Source organism: Columba livia, chromosome Z (genome assembly GCF_036013475.1).
Source record: "Columba livia isolate bColLiv1 breed racing homer chromosome Z, bColLiv1.pat.W.v2, whole genome shotgun sequence".
In the NCBI taxonomy this organism is placed as follows: Eukaryota; Metazoa; Chordata; class Aves; order Columbiformes; family Columbidae; genus Columba; species Columba livia.
The window spans coordinates 84,294,509-84,309,915 of NC_088642.1; the positions used below are offsets into that span (position 1 = coordinate 84,294,509).

The following is a 15,407-nucleotide window of genomic DNA, read 5'->3' on the forward strand; positions in this document are numbered from 1 at the left end:
GCCAGAACCCACCAGACAGCAGACGGCGGAAGACCTGCCACTTCAAACCATGTTCTCTTGCCCCAGAACAACCTGCATCCTTCTCCTCTCATGCAGACAGGAAGAACGACAGATGCTTTATTATAGCTTTTCCTGCATAAATACAAAAAGGCAGCAGCTTACTGAGGCGAGCGCCTGCTCCAGCCCGGCCTCACGACAGGGTCTGGGCAGGGCCAGGTGCTGATGCTGAGTGGCCAGACCCGACATCCTCGTGGTGCTGTGTGTGCAGAACCGCACTGAGGAAGGAACCGCTCTGCCCCGCTCGCACCTCCCGGAGCTTCAGTTCATTTTCTTGCGCTTCCGCTGGCTCACTGACGCCTTCTGCACCGGCAAGGGGAGAGAGAGCGTGCCCAGCTTGTGGTTATGATCATCCCCCAGTCCCGGCAGCCCCTTTGCCTTGGAGATCTTCAACCGCATGGCCTTTGCGATGTCCATCATCCTGGAACACAGCAGAGAGCACCGTGTCAGCGGGGCGCACTGATCTCCCGTACCGCGACACCACACGAAATATCAGCAGCCTCTTCCCTCAGGGAGGAGCCGGAGCAGCAGCGAGCAGGACGTGTTCTCTGCAGCTCAGGGGCACCACGGAGGGAGAAGCTGGAAGCAGCCAAAGACTACGAGGTGGAGCCTTCCTGGGAGGCTGGAATGCCCTGAGCCGTCACCACCACCCTGGAGAGCATTACAAACCCACTGCCTCGCACAATGCCCAGCTGAGAACAAATAATGCTGCTCTCCTCTTCCCTGCGAAGAGAACAGGCACAATTTCAGTTCAGCGGCTGCTGCTGGCTGCATCCCAGTACACTCCTCTCCCACACGTGGTACGGTGAACTGCACGCCGTACAGGAGGAACACCTCCTTTTAGCCACTGAAATTCTGCATCTTCAGCTGTAAGAAGAGAGGTCTGGCTGAGATGCGCAGTGTGAAGAGCTCAGGCAAGAACACACGTGAGGGTTTGTCAGAGTGAGCAAAGTGCAGGGGGGAAGCCCACGGGAAAACAGGTGTCCTGGAACACACAAGCCCCAGGATCCTCCCAGCTGACTTCGTTATTGTCGGAATACAAACAGGGTCAGCCGGGAAGGGCTCTCCAGTCAAACCTCCCGCTCCAGGCAAGGACCGTCCCATCGGGTGTGTGTCTCCTTGTTTTTTACAGGTCCCAGACTCCTCCACCCTTTTCCCAACAGCATCTGCACCGTGTTCCCAGCTCCAATACAGTCATTAACAACAAAACCTGAGCATCAATTGTGAAAACCTTAAAAAGTTTATATTCCCCCCCCCAAAAAAAAAAAAGAGTAATGGAAGCCAACAGCAAACACTGCTGTTAAACCCACTTCTACCCACCAAGGAATAAAGAGCATGACTGGGGGAAAACCACAAGTAATTGCATCAAGGCCAACTAGGGAGCTTGCAAAACCAAGAGGTGACTAGGGGCCGTGATAACTCCTGTTACTGACAGGACCCCCTGGACAGTCCACAGGGACTTCCACAGCAGCAGTGAGGTTTGTATCCCCGCACAGCTCCACACGAGCTCTAAGCATTCCCGAGAGGGACCAACAAGACTGAATTTGGAAGCACGTGCCCCTGGTGTCACCATTAGCTGCACAGCAGCCCGGGTGAGCAGTTCAGCTCAGTTCGGATTGACTGTGCAGGGCCAGAGGCACAGGGTGAGCGGTTCCCATCAGTTCAGAAGGACGCACAGGCAGAGCAGCGGGCAGCGGCTCCGGCTGACACCTGCTGGGAGGCGCGGGGCTTGCAGCTGGCAGCAGATCCATCTCACACGTGTGTTCTTCCACGGAAGATCAACAGTCTAGGGGGCAACTGCCACGGAAGCCAAAGCAGGAGTTGTTTGGCCTGACACTTCCTCTGCAAGCTGTTTTCTACCTGTTCACTTTCGCTAACACTGATTTGGCAAACCCTTGTTTCAAACGCCACAGCCAGCAGTTCTGCCCACAGCCCCTCCTCGTGATGCTCTGCAGGAAGGTCCCCAAGCCTGTCAGTATTTCACACACAAAAACAGTCTCAGCGCCGAGCCCAGAGAAGGTACATTTCAGGGGCCCGGGATTCCTCCATGTAAACACCAACGACATGTGCACAGTGTGACTGTGAGGAAAAAAATCCCCCATTTCTCATTTTCCTGCAGTTACACCCCAGCTGGTACCCAATGGGGACTGGAGCTCTGCAGCAAGAAGGTGCACAGAGGACGTGGCTTGTCAGGCCAGAAGCAGAGCTGGAGGCAGGGGATGGGTTCTGTCCTGCAACCTGCCCCAGCTGGACATTTTGGAGCTGCCAGCCTCCGTTCCTTTGCCTGCAGAATAGCTGAAGAGCCTCTTCATGCACCTGAGGACATCTTTGCAATAAGCACCCTTGCAAAGTTTGAGACACATAACCAGCCTCCTTTATGAGCACCAGGGCTTAGAAAAAACCTCTGAGAAGCTGGTGGCAGAGAAGCTCCAGAGCTCTCGCCAGGGCTGTCGGAGGATCGCAGCACATCTGGGCAGGAATGAACAAACACAAGGACTCACCTGCTCTCTTGGAGCTTCAGGTCATTCTGCAGGACGGTGAGGTCCGTTTGGAAGTTGTTGATGTGCAGAGCCAGCGCAATGACATACGCTGTGATTTTAGCCTTCATTGATGCAGAGACTAAATTCTGGACACTGCATGGCAAGAGGGAGAACACGTGAGATGTGGAGCGTCAGCAAACCCAAAACACAACCCCCATGAGGTACAGACAGAGCTGGAGCCCCGGTTAGACACGACTGGCTCCTCCTAGACACCAAAGAAGAGCTCGAAGCAGTGCAGACCTCTGATCAGAGGGGCCTAACGGGCTTGTCCTCGCAGCCCATGTCTGCCTGCCCTGTTTCTGTTCAGAAGTGCAAGCCCAGTCTGGGCTTGTGGTTCACTGTGCAGCCCTGACTAAGTCACCAGCTAACGGCACTTCGGTCTCTTTGGCAGGCTGGTCTCTCGGAAAAGAAAAGCAAGGGGAAGCTGTGCAGAGGGCATTAATTGTAACTACTAACGGCAGCTCAGACACACAATCCACACAACGCAGATCCCTGGCTGACAATCCTCTGGGGCCTGGCTGCTCTCACCTGTTTGAGCCTTCAGACAAAAAATGGCCCATTTGAAATCAAATTCTCTGCTCCTAAATCAAATTGTCCGCTCCTGTAAGATCAACAGCACAGTGCAGCTGTGCGACGGCTGAGTGTCGGCTTTACCTCCCTTCTTGGCAGAGGCTGCTGGCTGCCCCTGCATGAGGACAGCACTGTGGCATGAGCATGGATACTCTTCACTCTTCCCTGTGTTTTAGTACTTCCAGTCAACAGGATTGCTGAAAACGTTTATCCAGGTTTATAACTGCTTACTTCTCAGGGGCATCCTTCATGCAGTTTTGGCTCTCTAGGTTTCAATGGCGAGGGTCATGTAAAAGTACCCCTGTTATGATAACTGAACTATGCAAGCACGAAAAAAGCACCGCTGTTTAGCCACTGCACTACCTGTCCTGACCCGCCCCGGGACGGTGAAGAGCTGACACATCCGTCTGCCAGCTTCTGGTTCACAGTGGAAATGCACGTGCAGAGAGCTGCCGTTCAGCTGCGCGGCCGGGAGCCGTCTGCACAGCAAGCACTCGTTTTGCCATCCTGCGCCCAGAAACAGCCAGACAGATGGATGGGCACCCCCTGGGTCAGACTAGCTAAGACTGCAGGTGCAGACACGCTTTTGCACACATGAACCTGCTTCCCCCAGTCACACCTTACACCTACACTGTCTGAAAAGGATCACCAGCCACAACCCGGTGCCTGCCGGGTCATGGGTATGAAGGAGAAGCTACTGCTATCTGCCACTTTGGTAGCTTTCCTGATAATCACATAATCATAGAATGTCCTGAGCTGGAAGGACCCACAGGATCATAGAGTCCAACTGCTGTCCCTGCACAGGACACCCCGCAGGCCACCCCGTGTGTCTGGGGACGTTGTCCAGTCTCTTCTTGAACACTGTCAGGTTGGGGCCGTGACACCTCCCTGGGGAGCCTGTTCAGTGTCCAGCACCTCTGGGTGAAGAACCTTTTCCTCATGTCCCACTGACCCTCCCTGGCACATCTGCTGCCATCCCCTGGGCTCTGTCACTGTCGCAGAGCAAAGAGACTGGTGCCTGCCCTTCCTCCACCACCATCACTGACGTGCCCCAGCACATTCAGAGGCTTCTTCCCAGGGAATCTTACTAAGTATTTATCTGAGCAGCCTGAAGTCTGTTCTCCTCATATCCAGTGTTAAGGTCTTGCTGGCAGCTTTCCTCCCATTAGCAAAGATTTTAAACCTGACTGCTCCGTGGTCGCTGTGGCCAAGGCAGCCACCACCTGCCACTTCTCCCACGAGAGCCTCTCTGTTAGTGAGAACCAAATCTAGGAAGGCACCTTTCCTGGTCAGTTCCCTTAGCACCTGCACCAAGAAGTTATCATCCAGACGGTTTAGGAACTTTCTGGACCTGTTGGTGCCAGCTGTGTGATATTCCCAGTTGACATCTGGCAAGCTGAAGACCCCATGAGGACAAGGGCAAGTGATCTGGAGGCTTCACTTAGTTCCTTAAAGAATAACTCAGTGTCGTCCTCCTGGCTGGGTGGCCTGTAGCAGACTCCCACGATGACATCCGCTTTATCTGTCTGACCCTTAATCCTTATGCAGAGGTTCTCAGCTTTGCCACCGTCACTGCCAGCTCCAGTCCCCCCGCTACACACAGTGCTAGCCCTGCCTCTGCCGCCCACACCGTGCCCTTCGAGCTGAGCTCTGTTGCATCTGCCCCCAGAAGGTCAAAGCAAACACAGCTCCTTACCTGCCATTGTTGTAGGTCAGTGAAGTGAAATTCTTCATGAGCTTCTTGCTAATAATGTGGGGGCATTCGGGACCCATTGGATCTAGGACAGAAAGGGGTTTTGCAGAGGAACGAGGAGCACGTACTCTTCCTCGTACTGCCTGTATCCGGCCACCACCACAGCACATTTACTACGACAACATTTATCACCTCTTCCCAGAACACAGAGAATCTAAAAGGAACCCGGTCACTTGATTTCCAGTCCCCCCATTTTTCAGGTCTCAGAGACTCCTAGCAGCCTTTATTTTCTTTACAAATAACATCTCCCACTTCAATAGTACGCAATCTAAAATGCATGCATGTGCACCTATGCACTTATTTCTTTAGGTGGATTCCAGCCTCTTAATAGATGCTCCTGACACAAAATATTATTAGAACTGAAACCACAGTAACGAATTCCGACTAGCACCAGGACTAGTCATTTCCACATCCTCCTTGACTAAGTCCTACAGGGTGACGCTGGTGTCTCCAGCAATGCAGGGCAATATTTACAGCCGGGTTTGCCATTTCCCCCTCCACCACCCCCCCGCCCTTGAAAATGCCAACAATGACGTTTTCAGGAGACTCAGATACACAAGTCCTATGGAAGATGGCAAGTCCGAAACATTTTGTGCAGTGCTTTCAAAAAAGAGCAGTTCCTGCCATTTAAAAAGCAGGAATTTCTGAATACAGCAGAAATACGATCACTGTGATCTGCACACTGAGCTAATAAGCAAAGGGTGATGCAGACGTTCTCAAAAGCAGAGATACAAAGGATGTATTGTGTACTGCGTGTGCCTCTTGCACCTGCGATATGGAGGCTGGATGCAGGACAGAGCTGACAGTTTCCAGCCTCTTGTCTTAGGACTAAGGTGTAACAATACAAAACACATTTATAAGTACAGAGCTATCAATAAAGAATCCCGAACTTTCCAATCTAAGCTACCTGGTGTCCTACCCAGAGGATCTCACGGGGCCATCCTGCTGCGTGGCAGTTACGAAGGGACTGAAAAGGATTAGACATACACGCCCCAGCAGATGCAGGTCAAACCTCAACAATGCGAACATCCTCAACCTCAGCATGAAACAGGCCAAGAGCAACTGCTGCAGCTCGCTGTTCAATCACACAGCTCATTCTGGGCAGCTGGATACAGCAGTAATTACAAACCAGGCAGGTAGCTTAAAACCAAAGGAGTAAAAACTCTTACTCTTCTTCTTGATCACTTTCAGGTGGCTGAACTTAATAAGGGTGTCCAGGAACCAAAGGCATCGGGCTTTGCGATCTCTGCTCTCCTCATTGGCAGGCAAGAACTTCAGCTCCTCTAAAACAAAGGAGCAATGGCTGAAGGAGAGAGGGGAGAATGAGCCTCAAAGAACCAGGAACCAGCTTACATTGTCAGGAGGACAAACCCGTAACTTCACTGCTCAGCTGTCTGAGAGGAGTTCCGTGCACACCTACGAAGGATGAGCACGCTTTCCTGTCAGTGCCCACCGTGCCCAGCCAGCTCCTGCCCACCAGCGTGCAGCCACTAGGAAGGTCCCTGCGCCGCAGGAACTGCAGGCTCTCCATGTGGCACACAGACACGCTTCTACTTCGGCACAGAGAGCACAGCAGTGAGGTGCTGTCTGCGCTTTCCTGCTCATTTCAGCCCTTCAGCACAATGGCTTAATAGCTCTAAGTGTGCATCCACATCAGCTGCCGAGCCACGGCAACCCCCAGCAAGACAGATCACATCACACTCAGCACAGTTCTGTGGCCCATCTGCCAGACCTGCCTTCAGACCCCGCTCTGGATTTCTCCACTGTCCTCCTCCACAGTCAGTTCCCCAAAGGGCAGCCACGCTGCTGTGCACACAACTTCCTCACCTGTAAAACTATACCCCGCATTCCCCACAATGGGCATTGCTCAGCTGTGCCTGGATCAAACGTCCTCCCCCTGCACCCAGAAGATGCGCCTGGGTACAGTGAACCGGTGGCCGCAGCTGTCACGCCCCTCTAGGGAAACTAGAGTTTATTGGGGCTCGTCTCAATTATTGCAAGGCTATTTGCAGCAGTATTACCTTTTATCTTCTGTCTTCTTAGTGATTTCTTCCTGAGTGATGTTAACAAAGACTGCTGCTGGAACCTCCAATGCTTTATACTCTGCAGGGGACAGAACTGAAAGGATTTTAAAGAAAACAAGTGTGCCTTTGTTCTCCCTTCTGGTCTGAACAACCTGCAGTGAGATAAGCTCTATCTGCTCTTGCTCTAGCAGGGAAGGAGGGAGTGAAATTACAAACAGGAGGATGCAATGACAGGACACGGAAGCTGGCCAATAAAAAATGTCTCTGAAGAGACCACAAGTCATTTCTTCTGCACGTCTGACCTCACTACTGTTCCCGGTCGAACTGCTGCCAACAGGGAGGCACAGCATCTGGCTCTCTGTAGGGAAGAGGCAGGACACAGCACTTGCAGGCCCACAAATCTCCCCACAGCAGATCTCTGCTCTCGGCTGTGAGAGAAGGCTCGGCTCATTCACCCCCAGCAGCACCCACTCCCACGTGCCAGACCACTGCCACTGAGGCTTACACGTGTGGTAAACCACTCTGCCACAGAAAAAGATACTGTCCTCAAACTTGTAAACGTTTTCTGGTTTGTCAGCATCTTCATTACACGGTGGGAGGAAGATGGAGATGTTCTGTTCCTCATCTTGGGCCACATCCTGGATCAAAGCTTTGGATAGAAAGCAGAAAAAAAAGAGTATTTGGACCATGCAAACAAAAACAGAGAACATGACCCCAACGTAAACCCTTCCTTTAAACACAAGTCTCCTCAATAGTGGTTCTTGGGTCAATGCTGGTTTAGTCACAGCTGGAGTTTCAAATGTTTAAAACTCCATTTCAGTTTACCTCACTTAGGACAGTAGTGAGGAGAAGTCTACAGCTCTTCCCAGTTTTCCTTTGTTACGGCCACATGTAGGTGTTGATGGTACACGAAGCATTCCAGGAGGCACAGAAAGGCTGAGAGCTTCTCACATGCCCGCTATGTACTCAGCATGCTGGTTTTAGACTGGTGCCATCACTTCTACCAAGAACTTTCTGCTCCTCAAAATTCAGAAAAGCCACTCCAGACTAGAGAAAACTCTAGGAAAGAAGAGCAGCGAGAGAAACCGGCTGCTGCACCTCCCGCCTGCAGGGCGGGCACAGTGTGGTTTTAGCACACCGGGTTCTGTTGGGCATCCATTTGGTACAGCAGCTCTGAGAGCACAGGTCAATATCCAACATGGAACACAAGGGACGAGAGGTGATGGGTTCTATAATCAACAGATGTGTCTCTTGTTCATACCAATGAATGGCAGAATCCCAGACATGCCAGTGGAGAGGAGCTCAGCTCCTCTGTCCAACCTCCTGCTCAGAGCAGCACAGTCTACACCAGCAGACCAGGGCAGCCCTGGCTTTGTCCTGCCAGGGCCTGGAAACCACGGCTGGTGACTCCACACCTCTGTGTGACCTGTCCCAGGGCTGCACCGCTCTCCAAGGCAAGAAGGTTCCCCCAGCCGCCCACCTGGACCTCCCAAGGTCCCAGGACCACTTCAGGCTGAGCTGCTGACCGTTGTTGGCACTGCTGAGCAGGGTTTTGCTCCGACTGCCCTTTAGGTAGCTGGGGGCTGCTGTTAGATCCCCCATGGCCTCCTCTTTGCCTGTGGAACAAAGCCCGGGGCTGTCTGCCTCTCCATGTTAGCCGTGTGCTCCAGGCATCGCCCATTCTTGTTGCCCTGCCATGACTCCTCCATCATTTCTCGTTCTTGGTCAGGGCAGGGCGCAGGAGGGTGGCACACAACGGACAACCTAATTCAGCACAGCCACAGCAGCGCTGGGATGACACCCGAGGGGGCTGCGACCTGGCTCAGGTCACTGGCCATTTTCCAGACATGCCACTGTGAAGCCAGGACACAGTTCACCCTGATGAACACTCAGCATCCCAGTTCAGACGAGGTGCATTTACAGCCTTTATCCCAGTAATCCCATATCCAGGGACTCCCAGAAGAGCTCCCAACAATGGGCAGGGACGGACACTGATGTCACAGGGACCTCCTGTCATTCAGGCAACTCCCACACTGTCTCACAGAATCAGAGAAAGCAGCTCCTTTTCCACCAGAAAGATCTGCAAGTTCTTCCACGTGTGCTGGTCTCAGCTGCTAGTCCAGCTGCTTCCCTGGTCACTCCAAGAAAACTCCTTTCTTCTTCCCACCACATTTGACAAGGAACAGACAGAAAAAGGTACTTCTGGTTGCCTTCATTAACACCCCAGACAGTATTCTTACCTGTTACTCCCTTTGCCTCTATAACATTTGCTGCTGCTTTTGTCACAGCCGTATTCACAACGTCATTGCCCACTGCATTCATCCGCCGAGAGTTCAGTGCTCGCTTCTGCTTGCTGGTACCAAAGGCCTCGATGCACAAATCCATCTGTGCAAGGGAGACGCAAACTGAAACACTGCTAAACCGAAGACACTTTGCAACTAAGAGGAGAACTCAGCTAACCACCGCTTGTTCCACCTCCACATTCACTAAGAAAACTTAAAACTTTTCAGCACGCACAACCATACAACACACACTGATCTGCGAGGGGACAGGAAGTAACCAGGACTGTAATCAAGTCTAAAATAATTATGAATGGACTGCCAATTTAGGCACTAACAATGCGCTGTCTCACAAGGAACAGAGAGAGCACTGAACCTGCACAGGTTTACTCTGCAGTAAAGCAAACATCACAGTCTCAGACAAGTATCATCTGCCACTGTCAGCTGGATAACGACAGCAGAATATGATGTGGGGTTTCAGCTTTACCTTCTCCCTGTAGGATTTATTCTGGTAATCCTTTGTGTCATCAGGCATTACGTTACCTATAAAAGAACAGAGGTTATTATGCTTGGCTCGCAGCAGCCTGGAAAGCACACTGATTCGGTACCCCTTTAGCTCTAATCCATTACTGAAAGACTTGGCACGACACCTCAAGATCTACTCCATATGAGTTTGTCAACTAAAGAACATTGAACAAGACGTTACGTACCTAGAAGAAAAAAAGGAAAGGATTGCAGCAATACCCATGTCCTGCTGCACAGGGGAAGAATGACCTCCCAAAACACCTTATTCCTTGGGTTCAGTAATAAAACGCAATTCTGCTGGAGAAAAGCTGTTCTGTTTTCAGTGATCCAGCCCCTTGACCTGACAGCTTCCAGGGCTCTCTCAGCAAAGCACACTTGACAAGGCTGCACTTACTCTGAGCAGTGACAGCTTTGTTACTGAGTCCAGCACTTCCACCCTCCCACCCCGAACACTCTCTGCTTCACCTCCACCCAACATTTCACCAAAACTTCAGGTGTGATACTGCTTCCTTCTCTGTTTTTCACATCATGCGGTGCCTTATAAGGAAAAATGTAACGTATCCTCCTTCCTCTGAGCTGAGGGAAGAAGGCAGAAATGAGGAAGAGCGAGCAGCCAGGAGACAGGAGAGCACTGTCGTCAGGAACCAGGCAGCTGATAGCTGAGGGCACAGACAGGTCCAGCACACCGCAGCCTGGCACTGGGGTTAAACACAGGACCCTCCTACCTGACAGCAAGGGCTGCATGTTGAATATTTCAGCATTATAGACATCCATCTGCCCAGAGTCCTTGTCTAACACACCCACAAAATACCTGGGAAGAACAGGGACAGGTGATTAGCAAGAAGCAGTCCAGCAACACTGATGTTTTAAAATACATGGTGCAGGGCCATGTGTACTTCCCATCCCCTGCCACTTCGTCTGCCTTGCAAATACAAGTTTTCCAAGCACATCTGGGACGACAAAATAAAACAAGTTACCTCCAAAGGCACACACATGTGTATGTGTGTGTATACATAAAGACTTGTTGCTCTAAGTAAATGTATATGTCTGAAGACAACTAAATTAGCTCCGAAATGCACAGACCAAGTCCAGGTGACACAGCGCTACCTGCGATGCTTTTGTCCTTTTTGATGTGTCCAGCTCTTCTTGGTGCTCCTATGCACCTTCCTGTGTTTTTAACACTTTGGTTCCCTGTGGCCAGTTCTCTGCTTAGTACAAGTCACTTTAAGCCCTCAGAGCGTCTCAGAAATGTGACTCCATTGTCTCTAAAACAGGATAACTGCTCTAAGGTAAATCCCTTTCAATGCCACATTTCAGAGGGGAAGCCCAAATGGTTTGTGCTGCTCCTCACCATGTCCGCTGAGCCCCCTCGCCTGAAGCTGATCAGCGCACCAGCCGCACCAGTTTCTATCCGCCACAAGAGTTCACGCCTTGCGACCCCTCCTGACTGGTGCCTGAACTTGCTCCGGCCATGATGTAGAATCCTAAAACTCAGGACACACTTTCTGAAGACAAAACCCACCTGCACAACAGCCTGACTGCTGCAGCAAGACGGACACTCGCTATTCAGCTGTTCTCAGAGGAGCTGCCTGAGCACAGTGAGAATCACAGAATCATTTGGGTTGGAAAAGCCCCTCAAGATCATTGAGTCCACCCGTTCCACCACCCCTGTCCCTGCCCCGTGTCCTGAGAACCTCATGTCCGTCTGTCCAGCCCTCCAGGGCTGGTGACTCCAGCACTGCCCTGGGCAGCCTGTTCAATGCCCCACAGCCCTTTGGGGAAGAAATTGTTCCCACATCCAACCTCAACCTCCCCTGGGCAACTTGAGGCCGTTTCCTCTGCTCCTGGCGCTTGTTCCTGGGGAGCAGAGCCCGACCCCCCTGGCTCCAAGCTCCTTTCAGGCAGTTCAGAGATCAGAAGGTCTCCCCTCAGCTCCTGTTCTCCAGCTGAACCCCCAGGTCCCTCAGCCGCTCCATCACACTTGTGCTCCAGCCCCTCACCAGCTCCGTTCCCTTCTCTCCACTCACTCCAGCACCTCAAGCTCTTTCTTGGCGTGAGGAGCCCAGAACTGCCCCAGGATTGGCGGTTTGTCCTCCCCAGGTCCCAGCACAGGGACGGTCACTGCCCTGGGCCTGCTGGCCACCCCAGTGCTGGTACCAGCCAGGATCCTGTGGCCTCTTGGCCACCTGGACACACGCTGGCTCATGTTCAACTGCTGCTAATCAAGCAGAATACTGGCATCCACATTATGTGCGTTTCAGTGCTGTGTACTCTGCTACAAGCAGTGAAAAGCATCAAAGGAGAAAATAAACACCTTTGGTTGCAACAATGCAAGAGTATTTCACATTGGTTCCCCACCTATTTGGTGGTTTTCCTATTAGAGGAGAAAGCTTTCAGATACAGAACATTTCTTATTAGGCCAGTGGGATCTGCCCCAGCGCTACAAAGATCACGTTCTTAAATCAGGGCACGCGAAGGCTGGTGAGCTCACCAACCCTTCCTTTTACAGCATGCAGCACAGACAGATCACAAATTTACAGTGTCATGCTGTGGCCCTGAAGCTAAATTGTGATTAATGGCTCAGCGGTTTCCTGGGCAGCAGAAGACAAACTTGGAGATTCCCTAATCTTAATTTCTTAGTTTTTTAATAACAAAGCTGCTATTCCTAGGTTTCAGCTACATCACATCATCAGCTTGGCCTTTCCTTCACAAGACTTCTTCAAATACACTCTATTTGTCTGTAACACCAATGTCCAAAGGGATGTAACACTCGCAAACAGTGGAGCTGGAGTGTCCTGTCAAAATGCTCTTGATTCAAACCAGAGTCTCAGTGGGAACTTCTGAGACAGCTCTAGGAAAGACTTCCAGGAACTCTGTTGATATCTGAGCAATTCCTCCGCTTCCACCTCCACATTCTTGCCCCATTTTGCCAGCAAGCCATACCTGCACAGGGAGTTATACTTCTTAACTACGCTGTCGAAGTTATTCCCCACGTAAGAAAGCCTTTCGCTTTCCGATACCTGAAAAACAAAGAAAAATTACTTCAATACAGGGCTGTGAAAAACCTTCTCTTCATCTGCTTTTTTCCCTGGTGCCACAAAGCTCTGTATTCCCAGGCATCGGACACTAAACACACACAGCCAAACTTCACTTCGCTCGTTTTTTTGTACATTGTGCATTAGGTCAAAATCTTTAATAGACATGATATTTAATTCTACCTCAGATTCACTGGGGCAGAAGATGAGGGACTGTTGCAAAGCAATAATTCATAATTCAGAGCTCCTCAGTGTAACAAACCTGAGCTTCACCACAGTTAAAATGCCTCAGTGAGCTGACCACCGCACCACGATCCAGCAGCAACAGTTTGTGAAGAAGCTGGGTTTACTCGCAGTCACTAGTGCAGAGATCCAGCCTCTCCACCACTCAATCAAGACACTACTTCAAACGGTTTAGGGCCCTTAACACCGTTGCTCAAAGCTTTTCTGAGCTTCCAGCCAGGACAGACCTCACAGATCTCAGCCTGGGCAAAAGGACATTGGACAGACAACACCACAAGTGAAGGAACCTGCTTTAAAATGTAATTTTAAATGATCCATTTAAAGCTCTAGTACTGTCAAGTGATTGCAATTCACTGACTCAAAAAAGACACAAAGAGCCCTACCAGGAACGTCTCAACCACCTAAATGCATTTCAAAATGTTTGTGTCTCTACTGTGTCGTGCCGAATTTCCCCTGAGGATTTTAGCTAAAAAGCCATTCATTCATTAAGTGAGTTGTGCACATAAGCAGCTGTAAAACTTAACAATGGCAGCAGAAAGCACCTTCTGACTTTAAGCTTGGTTCTCTACCAAAAGAAACAGAAATCTCCTTATAATGCAAATTAACAACAACAAAAAAATCCCTTCAGCAAATATTTCAGTGTGTTCACTGTGTAAACATAACATGTCAGATTTTGTGACCAAATGGACCTGACCAGCTGTTAAGTAACAGCTTTTAATTTTCATTATTTCTCTTTAGGTTACTAAAATACATCATCAACACACACAACTTCGGTAAACCATCCTTTGCCTGGGAATACACCATCATGTATCAACCAAAATCTTTCAAACAAGCACATCTCCAGTACTGACGGAAAAGTTACTCCCACATCACTCTCAAAATCTTTAATCAAAGTGTCCCATATTGCACTACGCACGTTCATTTCTGCTCCCAGAGCCAGCCTGCGACGCGCAGCCCCAGCGGAGACGGCCTGCCCCCCCGGCGCGGCTCCACGCGCCGCCCTGCTCTGCCGCCTCCCGTCATTCGCTGCTATCGCGGTGGAAGCCGCTATGAGAATGAGAACTTACTCTAAAATCCCAGAGGTTCCGTGAAATTTGGGAAACGGCTCTCTCCCTCACACAGACTGGGCTAAACTCGACTGCTTTTATAAAAGTCTGCTAGAAAGCAAAGCTCCATGCAGAGTTTCCGAGTCTTGCTCACTACAGGGTAAGAGCTGGAGCGTGGCAGCAGGCAGGAGAGGGACAGCGCTGTCCCCGAGGCAGGAACACAGGGACTGTGAGGTGACAGAAGCTTCCACCCCACCCGCAGGAGCTGCCACGAGCGCAGACATGAGGGAAAACACGAAGAACACCCACTGCTCCCCGAGGCAGGAGGTACTGTGTGGCCCCAGTGATAACAGGAATAAAAACACTTCAGACACCCCTAGGCCTAATCTAACAAGAGCAGGCCTAATGTAACAGAACCTAAGAGAGCAACAGCAGCCCTGTGAGAGCGGACGGGAGGCACAGCGCGACGTCCTCGGTCTGCGCGCCGGACGAGCGGGACGCTCCACGGGATGAGGAGCGAGCCGTGTGACCGTGGCCGGGCAGCGGCACGCAGCCCAGCACACGCCAGGAAACCGGGACAGGAGCGGCGCTGGGGGCACCAGGGACCCCGACGAGACCCTCGGGCGCAAAGCCGGAGCTGGGCAGGGCGCGGGCCGTGCGAGTAATTTACGTGCAATGCGCTCAGCAGCGGCACACACGAATGCAAACGCGGCTGGTACGTGTGACGAGTACGAGAAGTGCGAATCACGGGCACGCTCGGCGGGAGGAGCGACCCTCCGGGCGCCCAGCGCGCCGCACGGGAGTGCTGCTTGTGTGCGCTTTCCAAACGGCGTTGAGGGGGCTTTTGCCGACTTCCCGGTACCACCGGCTCGGCCGCAGCCCCGTCCCGCCGCGCTGCCGCCTCCCAGCGCCCCGGGACCGCATGCGGCGACAGCCCGGGCCTTACCAGGATCCGCTGGTGCTTCTTCCGGGGATGCGCGCTGCTCGCGTTCCGGTAGACGGTGAACCGCATGGCCTCGGCCCGCTGCAGCCTGCCGTTGGAGAACTGCGCTGCAAGGCGGGGGAAAGGCGTCAGCGCGGCCGCGGCCCGCCCGGGCCCCCGCCCGCCCCGGCCCCGGCCCCGGCTCACCCAGCGCTGCCGGCTGCTCCGCACCGGGGTCCCCGCGGTAGCGCCAGGTGGCGGTGGCCATGGCGGGAGCGCCCGGCTCCGCGGCTCCGGCGGCTCCCTCCTCCGCCGCGCTGCCCGGCCGAGCCGGCGCCATGCACCGCCACGCCTGAGGGAAGAGAAACGCGCCCAATCACGGCCGTGCTTATTGCTGCGTGCGGGAGGAGGCG

The 15,407-nt window shown here is 52.3% G+C and overlaps 1 protein-coding gene across 1 annotated transcript; it reads right to left on the minus strand.

Moving 5' to 3' along the window:
• Positions 1-91: 91 nt before the first annotated feature.
• On the minus strand, positions 92-15,366 carry POLR1E (RNA polymerase I subunit E). The gene is made up of 12 exons (XM_065046596.1): positions 15,202-15,366; positions 15,019-15,122; positions 12,692-12,768; positions 10,474-10,559; positions 9,711-9,766; positions 9,185-9,329; positions 7,486-7,593; positions 6,942-7,038; positions 6,090-6,223; positions 4,864-4,945; positions 2,559-2,690; positions 92-478 (listed from the first exon to the last, which is right to left on the minus strand). The coding sequence occupies exons 1-12, from the start codon at positions 15,332-15,334 to the stop codon at positions 319-321; spliced, it is 1,314 nt and encodes a 437-aa protein (XP_064902668.1). The 5' UTR covers positions 15,335-15,366; the 3' UTR covers positions 92-318.
• Positions 15,367-15,407: the final 41 nt, after the last annotated feature.

What these genes read in the sequence shown, in the direction of transcription:
- POLR1E (XM_065046596.1), bottom strand. Translation starts at nt 15,334, where the DNA reads ATGGCGCCGGCTCGGCCGGGCAGCGCGGCGGAGGAGGGAGCCGCCGGA. An exon ending in AAGAAGACAGAAGATAAAAG is followed by an intron (nt 6,224 to 6,941) that starts GTAATACTGCTG and finishes TCTCTCCTTCAG; the next exon opens with CCATTGCTCCTTTGTTTTAG. An exon ending in CTGAAGCTCCAAGAGAGCAG is followed by an intron (nt 479 to 2,558) that starts GTGAGTCCTTGT and finishes GCTGTGTTCCAG; the next exon opens with GATGATGGACATCGCAAAGG.